This window comes from Sinohyriopsis cumingii, chromosome 1 (genome assembly GCF_028554795.1).
Source record: "Sinohyriopsis cumingii isolate HCF-2022 chromosome 1, ASM2855479v2, whole genome shotgun sequence".
NCBI lineage: Eukaryota > Metazoa > Mollusca > Bivalvia > Unionida > Unionidae > Sinohyriopsis > Sinohyriopsis cumingii.
This window is the reverse complement of record NC_142961.1, coordinates 141522633-141542671: the sequence shown is the minus strand read 5'-3', so window position 1 is coordinate 141542671 and position 20039 is coordinate 141522633. Positions and strand designations below refer to the sequence as shown.

Here is a 20039-nt window from a genome sequence, read left to right as displayed (position 1 = left end):
TTGCCCTGTCTCTACATTTCATCTTTGTATCTTGTACTTTCATAGGATTCTGTGTTGTGGTTAGCATGCAAGTTTTGTTTATGCACATGTCTAATCAACTTAATTTTTGTTGTTCTTTAAAAAAACTAGTCAATCCTACATTATTTTCTCTTTCTCAGCTGTAGTTAACACTTTGATTTTATGAAATCTATTTTAAAGTAATTTGAATTTCATTATGATTGAAGTACAAAAAGTAGACATTGATGATCTAGCTTCCAGTGCCGCATGCATTCAACAACAAAATTATTAAATTTGTATTTTGTTTACAAGTTGTTGAGAGTTAAAATTTAAACATAAAAATATTTAGAAATAACCATGAATTTATATAAATAATGTAACTTGACTTATGTGGAGAACATCTTAAGAGAAAAACAAATATTACACTGGACAACAAATTTTTACAAAAGTCATGTTACTGAAATAAAATTAGTCAATTCTTATCAATTTTTATGTGCTGAACACGAATATGACAGTCAAATTGCAAAATTGGCTCTAGTTTTTTTGTAATCTGCAAGAAATTAATGTTTACATAACGAAATGCATTCCAATAGTAAAAGGTCAACTGTAATAGCCTACCTATAAAAAATCAAGTCATTGACTACATCTTAGATTTCTTCGCCTGTCTCTTGTACAGCTGTTCGGGAGCATCTCTGAGGAGTGTCCAGCAGTAGTCAGCCAGCATTGTAGTGGACCATTTTCCCTGGTATCTTTGTTCCATTGTTGCGATATCTTGATGAAAACGTTCGCCGTGTTCATCACTAACAATACCACAGTTGCTAGGAAAGAAATCCAAATGGGAATGAAGGAAGTGAATCTTTAGAGACATATTGCAGCCAAGTTTCTTATACTTCATCAACATGTCTTCTACTAGTTCCTTATAGTTTTCTGCCCTAACATTTCCGAGGAAGTTTGTAGAAACTAGGCGAAAAGCATTCCATGCTTGTTTCGCGTCACCTTCCAGCAAGTTGTTGAACCGGTCATCTTTGAAAAGCTCTCGAATCTGAGGACCCACAAAAACTCCCTCTTTAATCTTTGCTTCGCTGAGTCGAGGGAATTTTTCATGCAGGTATCGGAATGCTGGCAAAGTCCGGTCAATGGCTTTCACGAAGTTCTTCATCAAACCTAGTTTGATGTGAAGGGGTGGTAGCAAGATTTTCTGAGCCTCAACCAGAGCTGGGTGTTGGATATTCTTCTCTCCAATGGCTACATTCTGCCTGTGAGTCCATTCCTTCCTCATGTAGTGCATTTCCCTTACTCGGCTATCCCACTCGCATAAGAAACACATGTATTTTGTATATCCTTGCTGCAGTCCCATTAAAAGGGCAACTACCTTCAAATCACCACAGAGGTGCCAGCTGTACTTGTTATACTCAATGGAATTCAGTAGCTGCCTTAAGTTATCGTATGTCTCTTTCATGTGGACAGCATACGCTACTGGAATAGATGGAAGAATGTTTCCATTGTGCAAAAGCACAGCCTTGAGACTCAGTTTCGAAGAGTCCACAAATAGTCTCCATTCTTGTGGGTCATGAGTGATTTTTAAAGCATTCATGAGGCCCTCAATATCGGAACAGAATATCAGATTACTTTCCTTTCTGAAGAAAGGCTCCAATTGCTGGTGGCGCTTTCGATATGCAGTAATTGTGACATCTTCTTCTAGAAGATTCCATTGTTGGAGTCTTGATCCTAGCAATTCTGCATTGTTCTTTGATAAGTCCAAATCACGAATCAGGTCATTTAGTTCTTCCTGTGTTATTCTGTGTGGGGTTGATGATGCACCACAGTGAAAATCTGGATCACTGCATGCTGATGGACCAGGAGAAGAACAGGTCGACTCACCTTTGTCTTCGTCAGATGAATCAAGAGAATATTCTGCTGGAGGTTCTGGAATAGGAAGTCCCTCACCATGTGGAACTGGTCTCAATGCAGACGGAATGTTTGGGTAGACTATTCTCGATTTCTTTCGCTTCGTTATTCCGCCGGAAAGAGGAGGAACCAAGCAGAAGTAACAGTCATTTAGGTGGTTGCTTGGCTCTCTCCACACCATTGGGACTGCAAACGGCATTGATGACCTTTTGCAATTCAACCACTGTGAAAGCTGTGTTGTACATGTAGCACAGCATATATGCGGAGCCCAAGGCTTGTCTTGGTCACCAACCTTGCATCCGAAGTAAAGATGATATGCCTTCTTCACTTGAGAATTGATACTTTTCTTCTGGTTGGCAAATGTCACTTCCCCACAAATATAGCAAAAATTGTCCGCGGTATTAACACACTTTCGAGGCATTACTGTTCTTTATTGTACGTAAATGGATAAAATAATAAGTTTTATGTAACAGTAGCTTGAACTGTCTCGCACAACGTCTAAAATATTTTAAATGCTGAACCTATCTGATTGGGCTTTATATAGTACACTGCTTACGTCAGCTTCAGCAGCCGCCTGGCATTAGTATAATAGGCCTACACATGTATAGTACACTGCTGACGTCAACTTACTTCAGCAGCCGCATGGCATTAGTATTGCATTGCATCAGAAAATGATGCAATCAACTGTGGATGATGTGAGCATGATGGTATTATGCAATGTTACATCATTATTCCGGATGTTGCTGCAGTCCTACTGGAGAAATTTACACAGTGAAACATAGAAAATGAGGTATATGAATATCTTCAAAACCAGAGCCAATACAAATTTTTCACGGTTATATTCGTGTTCGGCACACCAAAATACTACAGATTAGGGCCTTTTCAAGTCAGTAATGATTTCACTGTTGACCAGTGTTATCTGATGTTATTATACTTCAATCATACAATTAATATTTTGGACACTTTTTTCCAAGTATATAACTGCACATAAGATTAACTGTGGCTAAAGACAATGTCTTAGTATCCAAACTAATCCATCACAGTAACAATGGAGTGGGGGGGGGGTCTGTCTCATTTACCATAGATTTGTGGGAAAGTAAGTGATCCAGACCATCCTGCAAGTTGCACTGACTCTAGCCATGTGTGGCACATCATGGAATCAGATGTGTGGAATTGCTAAACCCACTATGGGGTACCGTAATTGGAATCCATCTTAAGAAGATTAATAATGAAAGCAAAAGGAAACTGAACTTACAATCCAGAAACCAAAATACCATAGTTATTGTAGCTAAAACAACCATTTCAATCAGAAAACCATCTGACATTGTAATCTATCCCCCATATGTGTTTGAAAGCAGTATGTCTTTAAAAAAATGCCAGCAGGAAACTGGAGTTCTGGTGGAAAATTAAATCTTTATGATGGCTCCAGTGACACTGGCCTCTGACTTTGTTTTTACCCTAATATAAATAGTTTGCTGCATACATAAATATTTGGAGGACTTACTGTATATATTCAGTTATAATTTAGACAAGTCCAACTGCAAAAAGCACAGACCCAGATCTGCCATTGCATAATACACCACCAGATCTGGGTCTGTGCTTTTTGTTAGGTGTCATGAGTAAAACAACCAACATAGACCCTGACCTGTAGGTGCATTATGCTATGGCAGATCAGGCTCTTTGTTGTTTGCAGTTTGACTCAACTTATAAACCAGTATCAACCAAGAACATACAAAGTTAAATAGGGCATAGTTTGAAGATTTACATATAATTTAGTTGGCACAGACATTACACACCATATGCAAAGTGACATATCTGACAAACAAACAACTCATTATAGCAAAGTAGCTCATGTTAGGCTATGAAATGAACAGATATATGTGGAAATTTTTGAGAAATTAAAATGATTATTTAAAAACCTGCCATCAATATAATAAGCAATGATTTTAAATAGTGTTTGTGTTTTGGGATTTTTAAGCAGCTTAAACAGTTTGAGTCATTGCTATGATGTCCACAGAGTGTCAGTTTCTTGTGATGTCTAGCACTGGGGCATCATGTCCCATACATATGGCATCACACCTCACCCAGTCCCATTATCCTGACACCAGGTCAACCAATCCTAACACATTAACCTCTAAATGCTGAGTGCCATGCAAGGCAGCTGCTTGTGGCATTTTTATAGGTCTTTGATACGATCGGGGGGGGGGGGGGTGAACCTGTGACCTCCTGCATCGAAGGTGGAAGCTCTAAGCACTTAGGCCATGGGATATTTTTCATCTGGCTCATTTAATTTCATTTAAAAGCTGACAATTTCACTAAGCTGAGGCTTACCAATATAAAGAACATGTACTGTGAGAACACAACTAAAGTAAACTATATCTCTTTCACTTTCTATCCTGTTCAATTCAACTACTTTACTATCTGGTTAGAACGGCTGGCTGCCTTGGATGCGGGAGGTCATGGGTTCAATCCCTGGTTGAGTCATGCCAAAGACTTATTAAAAAAATGGTAGTAACAGCTGCCTCGCTTGGCACTCAGCATTAAGAGGTTAGTGTTAGGACTGGTCGGCCTGGTGTCAGGATAATGTGACTGGGTGAGACATCATGCTACATGTCTGTGGCATGATGCCCCAGTGCTAGACATCACAAAAAACTGCCACACAGCAGACATTGTAGCGATATGACTGAAAAATTGTTAAAGCTACGTTAAAATTCCAAATCACACATTCTCTTTACTATATCCTGAAAAAATCTTTCTAATGATAAAAACATAATATGCAAAGTCTCTTTCATAAATGAAATCACCAAAGATACTGATGATGTAAACCGACCAAGTTTTGTAGAAATCAGATGAGAAACAGTCTCTAGATCTATAGAGGTAAGAATTTCAGCCAATCAGATGCAAGGTATCTCTCTGTGCAAAGATCAATTAATATGTGCAAATCTCACATGCAGCAGAACTTGCCTACACATGTATCAATATAAGCGAAGGAGGAAAAACCTATTGAAAGTCCAACCAGACAAAAGACTAACTCACTAAGATTTTGTTCAAATTAAACTCATCCAACATCTTTATAATATTTAACAAGTTCAATCAAAGTCTGATCAGAAATATAGTCACTATACTGTTGACTAGCTCAGCCAATCAGATGCAGATTCATATCATTAATATGCATGATTTCACTCGTAATCATAATGAACCAAGATCTCAGTGACATTTGATTTTAATCAAACTTGGTCAAATAGTCTCTCTAGTTTAAAAAAAACGTCAGCCAACAGATGCAAGATGATCTCAGAGGTAAGTCTTGCTCATAACTGAAATCACCTTGACGATATTTAGCCTGTGTATCATATCTGCTGAAAATCAGATTAGAATAGTCTCTTAAGAGGCAAGAAGCTCAGCCAATCATTTTGAAAATGACCTCATTATATGCATAGATCTTGCTCATAACAAACCATATCATGGATGATAAAAGCCTACCAGTATTTACCATGTTCGATAAAAAAAATATGATCCAAAATACAAAAAGCTCAAATAATTTGATGCAGACTAATCATGGGTCTTGCTTGTACCAGTACTTATTCAAGCTCTTGAATGCTGAAGCATATCTAACATGTTTTATCGAAAATGGATCATATGTACAATCCCAAGTATTAAGTTCAGTTGCAAGACAATCTGACATTGCTATGCACGTTCCGACAATCCTATCTCATCAAACTCAGCCAATCGGAATTGTATTATCACTTCACTGATTTGCATGGCTCTTGCTCATTATCCAAGATTTTAAGATAAAGGCCCATAACCCAACTTTGATGAAAATCAGAATGGAATTATCGCTTCCTGAGCAGTAATAACCTCGACCAATCAGATGCAAGATCATACCAATAAGGATCTCACTTATATTTACCAAGTTTGATCAAAGAGTGGTAAGAAGCCCAGCCAACCAGATTCAAGATTACATTATTAATATGAATGTCCATCCAAAATATTGATATATAAGCTCACATTGCAAGTTTGTTTAAACAAATCAGCTTAGAAATATGCTCCTACAGTGGAAACCAGCTCAGCCAATCTGATGCAAGATCAACTCATCTCACTCATTACCATACATGTCCAAAAACTTGATAATATAAGCCCATAATTCCAGTTTTATCTGAATTGAATCAGAAATAACAATTTCTGAGCGGCAATAAGCTCAGCCAATCAGATACAAGACAACCTCCTTAGGATGTATAGATTTTGCTCATTATAAAATTTTTATCAGATTTTAAAGAAAGTAGTATTGTTCCAAGTTTTATAAAAACTGGAGGAGGAATATGGATTCCAGAGTCGTAGCAAGCTCATGCAGCCAATTTGATACATGGATCTGGCTCATTAATGAATTCTTATGAGATTTTGATGTATATGCCTCTATTCAAGTTCGATGAAAAACAGATCAGAATTATTCCAGAGTGGTAATAAAACTCAGCCAAGGATGAAAGATATGTGAGGTTCATTTCATTCCAACTTTACTAAAACTGAAAAATATACAGAAGAACTCGGAAAAAAATTTGCTTCAGGACAAAAAAAATTCAGATGTTTTGAGATAGGCAGGCAAAAGAAGAGGTTTCAGTGTGGACTAAGTAACATATATTTGAGTGATGCAGTGAAACCTTGCTTGAACAGAATTCCTTGAAGCCATATTATATTTTGGTTTTGAAATGTTTTGGTTTAATGAGGTTCAAATTTTTTTTAAGCCTAATAATGAATTATGCCATCAAGTCTAAATTTCTTTAACAGAACTTACCATAAGTCTAGATGTAAAGTTTAGACTCGATTAAACTGATTGGCTGAAATTTGTCAGACTTAAAATTGACCAATCAGGCCCCAATTAAACTGACCAAACAGGCTCCAATTAAACCAACACAAGACAAGTCTAGGTTCAAGACAATAGATGGATCAACTTAAAGTCTGGTATTATTTTCAGACTATGATATTGCTATATTGTAGAATTCAGTTAAAGACTTGACTTCTTAAGTTTTACTGGTGGATCCAGGTCAGATGTCTAACTTATGTCAGCAAAACTGTGGTGTGGTCTGGATGTCTCTCAGTCCAGAATCCAGAGGTACTAAGGGCTGAAATTAAGACCTACATAAAACTGACCAAATGTTAAGTGTTTTGCCTGTATTTCTAAAGTCGGGGTGGGGTGGGGTGTGGGTTAGGGGGTTTCAGTAGATATTGGTGAATATTAGAATTTTATTGTATCAGTGCATGTTTCTTTGTTGGGTTTTATTTTACTCCTTGGAACTGAACATTTTTTAAAAAAATTTTACAGTACAGGGTTTCAATTTTCTGAGTTGAAGTTTACATAAACTTTTTATAAAGAAAAATGTTTTACCAAAAACATTTCATTTTGAGAGGATTTTGGTTTTCTGAGGTTTTGTCTTCATCTGCAGGGAAGAAATATGCCTTAAACCCAAGTACTAATACTTATTGCTTAATTCACAAGCACCCTTTGTTTTAAGGTTTTAATGTTCACCTTATCTTTTATACTTTTTTATATAGAATTTTAACACCAATATCTTTTATCTTCATGTTTGTGTTTATTTGGTCTATCTTCCTAAAAGTCTTTTTTCAAGTCTTTATATTTACATTGCTAAAACTTTTAATTGGCAACAACAGCCATTATTTTGCTTGTTCCATAAGCCCTATTATATACATCACTTGATAAGCCAGATATGCTGTTTGTCAAGTTTGTATAATGCACCAACAAAGATACTGTTATAAAGATGAATGCTGACACATACAAAATGGAATGTTTTCAGTCTAAGAGTCTATTTATAGTCTGAAACATATACATTTACTTCACTCCCCTGCACAGGAAATGAGGAACATGTTTATGAATATTCTTAGCTGATTCACAAACTGTTGCCAACAACAAGAATTAGAAAAAAATTTAATGCCAAGGAAAAAGCCTTGAAAAACTGGCACTCATCCAAAATGCAGCAAGACTCTGCCAAAAGACAAAACAAATTTACTTTCTAACTGAACAGATTTGCTATGAGGAGCCCTGAATTTCATGCAAAAACACTTTTAAAACATGTCTTTGGAGATATTTTAAAAACTGATCTCAGAAGCAAACCAAAATGCCAAGAATAAGAGACTAATAGCCATTACAGAACTGGCTGATAGCCACCCTCACCAACTGAGAAGTTAGTTACCCTGACTTAAAATACTGTGAAACCCCATCCTCCCAAATCGATACAGTTCTGCATCTAACCAAATGCACCATAACAAATTTAATGAACATGTGCTGCAGGAAATTCAGTTATCTGGACTGAACCTCCGATTAAAATAAGGCACTTATAATGTGTTGAAACATTTGTTACAGAACACAGACAGGGCAAAGATACATCATTCTGGCTCTACTTTAAGTATATATTTTCTATTTCATAAGTGCAACAAGAATTTATGTAGGTGTAGAATGATTCTGACCTAAAATATGATAAAACCAACATGGAATGTGTGTGTGTCTGTGTGTGTTCATATTGATTTTTAATGTAGCTTTAACAATTTTTCAGTCATATCGCTATGATGTCAGCAGTATAGCAGTTTATACTGATGTTTAGTACTGTCACATCATGCTGCAGATAGCTGGTAGCATGATGTCCCACCCAGTCACATTATCCTTGACACCAGGCTGACCAGTCCTAACACTAACGTCTTAATGCTCAGCACCAAGTGAGGCAGCTGTTAGTACCATTTGTTTAAGTCTTTGGTATGACTCAGCCAGGGCTTGAACCCATGACCTCCCACATCTGAGGCAGATGCTCTAACCACTAGGCCACCAGAGCAGTAGTTTGGAATGTAAAAGATGAAAAAAGTCCTGAACTCAGCAGTTTGCATCATAAAGACTGAACATCTAGCCTACCTGTGATGAAGTGAACTGTTTCAAAATTGTGCTACATTATATCAACTCTGAATTTGAAATCAATACTTAATTGTACATTGCCTATGAAATTTAGTGAAAATTGAAGACAAGACACTCATCATGTGGGAAACCAGGCTAGGCCTTGGGCTCCAGAGAATTTGACCTTTGACCTTTTGATCTTTAATTTCAAGAGCTGTGCTATAATGTAAGTGATCAGTCTAGGAAGATAAATGAATAATGGCAGCTGGAACTTTATGGTGTGAGAACCAAAATCTTAATGTCAGATTCAGACAGCTTGAAAAATAATACCTTTCGACCTTGAAATCAAATTGGGTGAGAGAAATGCCTCTCCTGAAAATTTGTGTATCCATGAATTTGAATGGAAATTTTATGCACTAAAGCTCACCATGGACATGAAAACAAAAGTTAAAGACTCAATTGACCTGAATCCTGTGCCCCCACAACCCACTCAACATTTAGCTTTATCTTTTTTATACAGAATATGATGGAAAGAAGACCAAGTAAAACTCAATTTATCATGTATAAACCACATCATGTCTGCAGAAAGAAATATAGTCACCATTACTACAAACCCCAACTCATCCCACTCATACAGTCATGAAGAATATCAAAGAAAAGTGTTATGCTAAGAACATAAAATAATTACATCTCTGTAATGAATAACACAAGAAATCTGACACTATTTAAGTCAGTATCCTTGGGGCTAAATTTTGGTATAGTCTGTCTAAAGGGACATTCCTTCTAAGTAGAATCAAAATAGCATTTTTTGGCCATGATCAATATATAACAATTGTATACTTCACTTCCAAAATGATGAATTTGAGACAAGAAGAGTAAAAGGGAGATACATCATTTGTACAAGTAACCTACAATATTTATTGACAAAACTGTATGATTGTTTTCTGCAATTTATTTTGGACATTTTCCGACATTTTAGTTTTGACCAGAAAACAACACATAATGGCAGAAAACAAACAGATGGTTGCATAGTTCTGGTTGAGAAACTGGCTTGAATGATTGCAAATATTGCATACCTTATCAGTGTTGTCATGACAGCAGTACCAACCAAGTGCCATTTGTTTTCAAACTGATAATACATGAATTTTTTTCTTTGCTAATGATGCTGGATTACATTACCATGTTTTCTGTCAATAGCTGGTAGCCAGTCTATCATCTGGGACTAAAACTGAACATTGATATACCTCTCCTAGTCTCTTATCTGAGACTAAAATTGAACATTGATACCATTATATCTCTCCTAGTCTGTCATCTGGGACTAAAATTGCACAGTGATATACCTCTCCTAGTCTCTTATCTGAGACTAAAATTACACAGTGATATATCTCTCCTAGTCTCTCATCTGGGACTAAAACTGCATAGTGATATACCTCTCCTAGTCTCTCATCTGAGACCAAAGTTACATAGTGATTTATCAGTCCTAGACTGTCATCTGGGACTAAAATTGCACAGTGATATACTTCTCCTAGTCCGTCATCTGAGACTAAAATTGCACAGTGATATATCTCTCCTAGTCTCTCATCTGGGACTAAAAATTGCACAGTGATATACCTCTCCTAGTCTCTCATCTGAGACTAAAGTTACATAGTAATATCTCTATCCTAGACTTTCGTCTGAGACTAAAATTGCACAGTGATATATGTGTCCTAGACTGTTATCTGAGACTAACATTGCACAGTGATACACCTCTCCTCATTAAATATATCTTGTTTACTAAGATTATACAAGTATCTTTACATTTATATAAGACATAAAATTATACTTATATAATTTATTTTGACTTTGTATACTAGTTATAAAGAAAAATTGAGATTAAATTAAAACCTTTAAGTTGCCTTTTAATTGTATGCAATAATTTACCTTGTTGTAAACCACTTTCTTGATTTTGTATCTATAAAAACTGAATGAAATTTATGCTGTACTGCTGCAAAAAAGAGATGGAACTTTTATTGAAATACTTATTATTTTTAACTTTTTATGGAAAAACTTATTATTTTTAACTTTTTCACCATTTGAGAACAACAATGCTGTGAATGGCACATATACATTTGCTCCATCTTTGATTGTCATCTATGGTGGCATTATTAGGGCATGGTTGACAGGATATTATTGATCAACAGAACCCAATGTCCTGAACCTTTGGTCAAGGTATGCAGTATGGAAGTAAACTTACTGTGCAGTAACCATTATTAGACTTATAATGACTGACATCTGGTGCACTAAGTGCACAGTTTGGATAAGGAACAAAGATTATTGTGCAAAATCTTTATTGAGTCATATTTGATCTTACCATACTTTTCAGTAGGCCTTTACCTGAAGAGCCAACCATCCACAACTTCTACTTTTTTAAGCCCCCAAATGAAATGGCTTCTTTCTTAGATAATGTGTAAGTCATCCACAAACTTTGGAAAAGGTACATCATCTAGAACTAATATATTTGTACAGAACCCATTTTTCAGAAGCAGTGACCTTGACCTCCAAATTTTCACTCTTATTCTTTACATAAAGTACAAACCATCCACAATCTTTGATTCATGTCTCTGATGTAAAAAATAATGTTTTTGTGTGGAAAAAAAAAACTCTTCTTTCAGTCAATGTGACCTTGATCTTTGACCTTTGATCCCAAAATGAAATCTTTGTTACTCCAAAATGCGTGTCTGGTACCAGGAAGCCTGGTATCTGTAGATATTGGAAAACTAAAGTTAGTTTGTTGAGAGAAGTTTGGAAACAGATACTCTAGTACACAGGTAAAATTATGGTGGATGCATGAAACGACCTTTATCTATTACAGAATTATAGAAAAGTCATACAGGTCATCATGTGCATTTACTCTTATTAAATTAAATATAAATTGTGGTTTTAAAATTTAATTCAAACTTTGCTTAACCAAAGTCTTTTCAATGCTGACAATCAAATGCTTTTCACTTTAAATGTCATCCAGAAACTTCCAGGCAAAAAGTTTTGATTGCTAAACCCAAATTCGACTTCCTGAAAAAGGTCTATATATATATATATATATATATATATATATATATATATATATATATATATATATATATATATATATATAAGATAAAACACAAAGGCTTATTAATATTACCTGCTGGAGCTTCATAAATAAAACAACAAAACAACAACACACATGCAAACTTTCATATAATTTTTCTTACCTGTTGCTGCACAAATCTGACCTTTTTATCGTGCATTTTGGGGGCAGAATTCATTTTGAAGACAATGAAATTTCTAACATACATGAATACATCATACAGCACTGACAGTGGCATCAGAAACAGGCAAACTAACACCCATCGATAATGTATGATTATATACTCAAGTCCACGGTATTTAAACCAAACAAAAAATGATAAAATAACGGGAATTATAAAATAAATAAAGCCAGATAAAGGAATCTCCATTCTGCGATTTTGCAATCGACCTGCCTGACAGTCACTACACAACTGATTCCTAAGCCGGCTCGGGTGATCGAGGTCAAAGATCGAATTGTGAGTATAGGATTCTTCCTATTTCCGCTTCCTTGTCACATTTGGAATATTCGGTCTTCTGGCTTCAATAACTGCGTATTCGGCATCATGCTTGTTTATTTTCGCGCCATTCTCCAGGTGAACGCGCGAGTAGTCATTGCGTTTAAGAAGTAATTTATATTTCTAGATTTGTAGCCATCAGGATGTGGATTCAAGTAAGAACATTTGACGGTAAAAAGTCGATTCGAGTTGATAATCTATCAAAGTTGACAAAAATCGAGGAATTGAGAGAAAAGCTGGTTGATCCATTTGATGCATCCCCAGAAAGACAGCGTTTGTTCTACAGAGGAAAACAGGTACACTGGAGTAGATGAAACACAACTGCTAATCGAAGATATATACATATATTATAAAATTTTCAAGCTGTACTTCCATTGCAGGCATCATATGCAGCTCTTCACGCTTAACTAAATGATAATAATATAATAATGAGGACTTTGTATAGCGCCTAATCTTTAGAAGCTCTAAGCGCTTTACAATATTAGACAACATCTATAAAATAAAAATAAAAAACATATAATGATATGATTACAACACAAAAAACACCATGAAATTAGAAATAATAAAAAAACGTGCTGAAAATATTTAAGGTAGGAAACATTATTAGGTCTTTAAGTTTTTTCTTGCAGTCGAAATAAGTGAGTTTGAAGAGCACTCTTGAATGATATCACTGTGTCTGTGTGTCTTAGTTCAGTGGGCAATTCATTCCACGTTGCTGGGTCCTGGTATGCAAAAGAACTTTGTCCATATGGCTTAGTTTTTTTCAGTGGGAATAATGAGTATACAATTGTCAGAAGAGGAGCGTAAGTATCTTGCTGGTGTATACACATGGGTGAGGTCGGATAGGTATGTTGGACTGGAGTCCGTCAGTGAAACGTAGTACAGAGAACATATTTTGTGTTTGATTCTGGATCGAATGGATAGCCAGAGTAGGGTACAGAGCAGCGGGGAGGTGTGCTCTGATTGTGGTACTCTAAGTATGATCCGAGCAGCTGTGTTTTGATGTTTCTGGAGTAGATATTGTGATGAACCAGACAGAATTGAGTTAGAATAGTCCAGTCTTGAAAGTACTAATGAACACACAAGACTTTACTGGCACCAGCTGATAGATATTTGCATATGGATCTGATGCGTCTCAGCTCAAGATATGCAGCCTTGCATATGTTCATGACATGTTGGTGCAATGTGAGAGTACTGTCGAGAGTAACACCTAGGTTTTGTACTGACTGTGAATTTAATGTTGGTGTTGATGATATTTACTTTTTGAGGTAAGGGAAGTGAATGAGAAAGTCTTTTGTTGTGATCAGAATGGCCTCAGTTTTATCTTCTGCAGCTTGTTACTTGTCATCCATGATTTCACATCAGAAATGCACCTCTCTACACCTTGGATGGTAGCATCAACTTCAGTTGGGTGGCTAGATTTGTATATTTGGGTGTCGTCAGCGTACAGTTGTTGAGACTGGATGATTACCTATGATACTGAAAAGAACAGACCCCTGTGGAACACCACAACATAGATCAACTGGGCTGAAGTGTATTCCATTTGCAGACACAATTTATGTCCTGTTGACCAAGTAGGACTTGAACCACTGTAAGGCTGTATCATGAATGCCAAATACATGCTGGAGACCGTGATGTAATTTGTCATGGTCTATTGTGTCAAATGCTGCAGGCAAATCAAGGAGGGTGAGAACTGTAATCTTTCTGCTATCCAAAGCAGAGAGAAGAGTAGTTTCAGTAATGTGGCAAGGGCGATATGCAGATTGTACATTGCTGAAAAGACTGTTTGAATTCAGATGAGATACAAGCTGGGATAGAACAACCTTTTTTATATGAATGGGAGATTAGAAACTGGGCGGTAGTTCTTTTGGTCGAGTGTTGGTTTCTTCAGCAGAGGCTAAATGATGGGAATTCCCCTGATGAGAGAGAGGTATTAATAACATCAATTAGTGAAGGCAATACTGGATCTAAGCACTCAAGCAGCAGTGATGTTGGAATTGGATCAAGTTCACATGACTTTGGTGCACTCTTCATCACAATTGTACATACTAAATCCATAGAGACATGTTCAAATGCTGCTAATGGTTGCCACTGAAATTCTGTATCCCAACTGTTTGGTGACAACAAGTCAGTTGAAATTGTCTTGTCAAGCTTATCTCTAATGGTTTGTACTTTTGTCACAGAAGAAATTTGCAAACAGGTCCGGAAGGTCGACTGGAGAGAAGGTAGCTGGAAGTGGTGTTGATTTGTTCCTTGACATTAGCTTGTTAATAATCTAGAAGAGTTCTTTGCAGCTGGAACTTGCCATGATCTTAGTACTGTAGTGGGCTGATTCGCTGCATGGACTATAGTTGTGACATTCTTCTTAGCGGCTTCATAGATTTGCTTATGAATAGTGAGTCTGGTGGAACTTGTAAAAAGTTATTCTTTGACAAAAGTATCCCGCAGCAGATGACCCAAGTTTATGAATCGATTTAGCATGATGTTGTCAAACCTTCCCACAATGATCTTGGTATAATGCTGATGTTTACGGCTGCTGGTAATACTGTCTTCATAGGGTGGGTGGGTGTGGAATAGTAACGTAGCGTGCAGGTACAATTTGTTTTGCAGAAAATCTATTAAAGCTAAAAGAAAGATCATATGATATTGCATTTTATGCGCAGTAGTTCCCAATTCTGGGATAATTATTGTGTTAAATGGAAACTAAGCAAGATACAGCATGCGTTATATTTTGCATATACAGTGCACAAGGGCTCACATTGTTGCTAACAATTGAACTATCATACATATACTATATAATAACTACACAGGAGGACACTTGTCTCCTTGCTTGCATGACCTGTTTAAGAATAAACGCTAATATTTCAAGCTACGCTTTCTGTAGCTTAATAATTGGTACCGATATTTAACTCGTGCATTCGACCGTGTATCCCTATCAAAAGTTCGATTTAATATCATACCTTTAAGGAATGCAAAATGATTTTCCCACGCTACTGCTCAACGTGGTCTTGATTGCACCCGCTTAATATTCAAGTGAGATCCCGCTGTTCTCAATGGTTAAAAGAAAATGACATCCTGTATTTATTTATAACTTATTTTCAGCTGGCCAATGAAAAGGTAGTATTCCGTTCAGCGCGTTGTTCTTGCATAGTCAGTGGGCACGATCAGGGCCAGCTTAAATAGGTTGCACCTTTTTTTCTGACATTACTGTCAACAGAAACCAATGGTGCCTGGCACTGTTTTTGATGGAGTTTTAAGAATCATGTTCTGGTAGACTACTCACCAGTTTCAAATAATGTGTCTAACCTTCGCCACAAGATTGCTACAGATTTGCAGGTTGAGATGGCTGCAAGATTTCCAAAGAGCAGCACACAGATGGCAACAGCATTTGAGGTTCTTGGTCTACATAACCGCACATTCTGAAGAACAAAAAATGTATGGTTACGACCAGATACAAATTCTCTGTGATCATTTTGGTCAGGAGAAGAAATCAAAAGAAGTTATCAGTCCCCCTTTGTGTGACCCAAAACATGTTTTGACAGTCATCTCTTGCTCAGACTATCATTAAAAGAGAAATGTACCCTAGAGACAAAATGTGCGGACTCTGGCAGATTGTACATCAACGTCATGCAGACACATTTCCAAATCTTCATTTAACATCAGTGTCCATGGTCATGCCATACCAAACTGCTGACTGAGAGATAGGATTCAGCAATCGGAATCAAACCAAAACTTTCAGAAGAAGCCATCTAGAGGGGTTCTCAACAGACTCGTGATCCCAGTTGAAGGACCTCCTCTTAGAGACATCAACTTTAACAAGGCATTGGAAGAGTGGAGGATGAGGAAGGACAGGAGGATATTTAGGAAATAGTGATCATATTTACGGAATAATGCAGTCACAATTTCAGTCTCTCTGGATGCAGATGTATATGTTCCAGTTAAGAGTTAACTGTTACAGAAACTGCATATATACTTTATCTAATTCATTTTGAGCTTTGGACTTTTCCTTACAAATTATTTTTTGTCATCCATGAAAATATATATTCTTCTGATCTTTCTTAGTATGGATTTGTAACCAGTCAGAATTGAGCATGTGACGCGCAGGAAGTACATGACACTTTTATTAAGATTGGCCAGAGGAGTGACACTATTTGCAGTCTGTGGTTTGATTCTTTAATGGTTACTGTGTAGATAGACTGTTATTATTAGAAAACATAAGACTTTGATTTCAGTTTATAAGTTTTATACTATAATATACAGAAGACATGAGATGCATTTAATGCACTTATTATACTTGCTATTGCTTTTTTGAATACATTGAGGTTATTTACACCATACTGGAAGACACCCCCTTTATGGCTGTGTTGCCCCCCCCCCCCCTTTTTTCTTTCTTTCTTTCTTTCTTTTTTTTTTTCTTTCACATTCATTGTCAAATCTTAAATGCAACCCTGCAATTCATGATTTTCAAAAGACGTGTACCCTGTGGTGTTGATGTGGAATTTAAATATGACCAATTTTTGATGCTTGGAAATTTAGACTTGTACATCTTTTTATGCATGTAGAGTTTGGCTGGAGCATCAGTCTTAATTACGCTTGATTCATCTCCAGTTTTATTTCTTACTAAGAGTACGCTGTCCATAACCAATTTACTCTAGGAGGCACTGATTGACATTGCTTGATCAGCATTGGAATGTTTGGACGTAAATTATAATCAACTGGTTAGAACTGGAGCATATCATTATTGAGCTTTAAATTATAATCAGTTCGATAACAAGCAAATATGTGGCTTCTTGTGAAGCCTGTTTTGAGCATGGGATTGTTTTATTGGCAATTAATTTGCTTCAGTCAGAAGAATGTTAAAACCTTGAATGTTTCAATTAATGGATCATTCCCAAAAAATTAACAGATATAACACGCAAGATTTTCATTTTGATTCTTGAGATTTTGGGGTCAAAGGTCAGATGACTTTTCAGTTTGGAAATCAGTTGAGAACCCTGCATTTGTGCTGCACAGATTGATTTTATTACATAAATGCACTGACATGAATGCAACCAGCAACTATGATATCCTGGTAGAATATGCATTTCAACACAGCCACATCGCCAAAACAAAAACACCACTGAGGGTTTTTCATTGTCATTCTGTAGCTTGTTACAACAGTCCATTGCTATGATTGCATATGTAAGGTTTTATCATTTGCCTAAGTACTTGCAGTAATGTTAGGCATTGGTTAAATAGTATTTGCGTTGCTGTTTTTTTAAAAAAAATTCATATTCACATGTCAGAAAACAACTTTGACTATAGACCAAAAGAGACCATACTACACTGGTTTTAAAATTAGGCTAGGTAGGCAGTTATGTCTTACATTTTTTCATTATATATATGGAAGTACAGTTGAACCCCTCTATAAAGCGATAACTGGGGTCCAGAAAATTGGATCACGTTAATACCGGGATTTACAGTATTTTACCTTTTTCAGAGAACAACTCATTGGCACATATACGTGTATTCATGTCTAATGTGTATGATGAATAGGGTATCAACACCATTTACTATCGTGCTGTCGTGGCATACAGTTCATCTATAATGCAAGTAATTCCATTGAAAAATTGCACACATATTTACAATATCTAATAAATTTTTTCCTCCCAGATCATTGTATCTGAATTCAGCATTTAATAAACAGCACGAACAGAGTATCAATACCGTTTACTTGTCGTCTGATATCATACCGTCAGGGCATGGAATTAATCCATAATATATGTAATTCCATTGCCAAAATTGCATACATATTTAAACTATTCAATAATTTCGTCACACATCATTATGTGTCTGAATTCAATGGGAAAAATTAACAACAAAATTAGGTTAAGAAAGACAAAGAATGTGTACTGTTCATTAAGTACCAGGGTCTATGAATGGTGTCTGTACAAATTTCTTACTGCTAAAATTCTCGTGCGTTTCTATATACACCACTCCCTCAATAACTCGCGATCCCGCTTATAACGCGGTGTCCGTCTTGGTTCTCGATTTTTTTCCAGAGAAAATGTATTTAAAATATCTTTAAAATGTGCTGAACATGAAAAAATTACGATAAGAATTGATAAATTAAACCTTGATACACTGCTCATTTCATCATCAAAAATGGTGATTAATGCCCGTAAAAATATAATCCATATTTTGAAATTTGCAAGTTCTAAAGAAGAATTAATTTCAGAGATCTCGAAAACGCTTAATTACGCATATTTGGATGCCAATTTTTTATCTGGGACACAGAAAATCACTGAGGCGGGAGTCCTCCATACGCATGTAATACGTGCACGGGAAAATTCAAAGATTTGCCGGTCCTGTTTCAGCCACCTGCTTTGTGGGAAAATGTGTTGATCAGTTAACTGTGCTGATATTTACGACAGAATTCAGTGACTGAAAGACTCTTTGATGTACTGTTGCCATTTTATAACAGTACATTAAAAAAAAAAAATGATGCAACAGCTAGGCGGCTAGTTCAAAGGCTTTGACTGGCGGCCGAGTGAGAAAATGTACTGATATTTAGTGATTGAATTCAGAGGCAGAAAGACCCAGTTTTGAAATCCTAGCAAGACCTCTGTTTAAAGATATCATATATTATGTAAGTTATTTATGATCAATAGTTGTCAGTATACTGTAAATAAACAGCCTGGTGAAATAGTGATCAATGAAAACTTCTGGTATATGCTAACAGGTGGCAACAGAGAATGAAATAAACACCATTTAAACGTATTCCTGTGTGAAAGTCACGTTCTAATCCTTTAATTCCGTTTCAGTGTAAACATTATAATCACAACATATTCTGTTCATTGAAAACATGAAAAGAGTCAATCAACCGTCACATAGAAACCCGTGAGTAGTTCTGTGAGAACCTAATTACATGTACATGCCTGCTTTGTTTTGATCAACAACTTGGGGGAGTGTTTGTTGCATTAAAAAAAATCGATTACAAGAGACCTGGGGTTCTGGATTAAGGGTCTTGGAGCTGCCTTTGACGTAAAGCAAAATAGTAACAGAGACAACGACGATGATAGTGACTTCGAATGTTTCAGTGAAACTGATGTCATTAATGCCGAGGCTGTTTAGGAGAAATTCGTACAGACTCATGGTCCTGAGATGGGCATTTCTCTTGATGATATGGAAGAATGGATTTGTGCTGACAATGACTGCCCTACAGCCGATCTTTTGTCTATAAAAACGTCTAATTTGGATCGAACAATAAAAATAGAATGTATCCAATTCAGCATAAAAATTAGTGATGTAGTACACAATGTGTGAAGTGGTACACATGTTAAGCGAATGGAAACCACGTGGAATAATGTTTTCGATGATCGCCTCAATATACTGTAATTTATCCAGAAATTAATGTTGTCCTATGAGGAAATAATAAAGTACACCGTTATGAAGAGATATTTATTAACAGTTAATCTCAGAACGATTATAAAGTGAGTATTCAACAGTATAATCTGCCTACTACCCCCCCCCCCCCCCATTTTTCCGTTATGTCGTCAATCACTTTATTGGTTTTGGGCTTATTTTATAGGTCCCTCGACAACTCGTGCCTCACTTATAGTGTGGTCGATGTTTCTGGACCCTGATGTGTGCGAGTTATCGAG

General features: G+C 36.3%; 2 protein-coding genes across 2 annotated transcripts in view; one reads left to right on the top strand and one right to left on the bottom strand.

Annotated features, from left to right (window-relative positions):
* LOC149808033 (delta(24)-sterol reductase-like) overlaps positions 1–12341 on the bottom strand; it is a 46426-nt gene extending 34085 nt beyond the window's left edge. Inside the window, exon 1 of the mRNA XM_089972835.1 lies at positions 12025–12341. Within this exon, the coding sequence (XP_089828961.1) occupies positions 12025–12270 (246 nt within the window). The 5' untranslated portion in view covers positions 12271–12341. The remainder of the gene's footprint in view (positions 1–12024) is intronic.
* Positions 12342–12474: 133 nt separating this feature from the next.
* Positions 12475–20039, top strand: part of LOC149808032 (E3 ubiquitin-protein ligase UHRF1-like) — a 70572-nt gene continuing 63007 nt past the window's right edge. Inside the window, exon 1 of the mRNA XM_089972827.1 lies at positions 12475–12692. Coding sequence (XP_089828953.1) covers positions 12540–12692 — 153 coding nt within the window. The 5' untranslated portion in view covers positions 12475–12539. The remainder of the gene's footprint in view (positions 12693–20039) is intronic.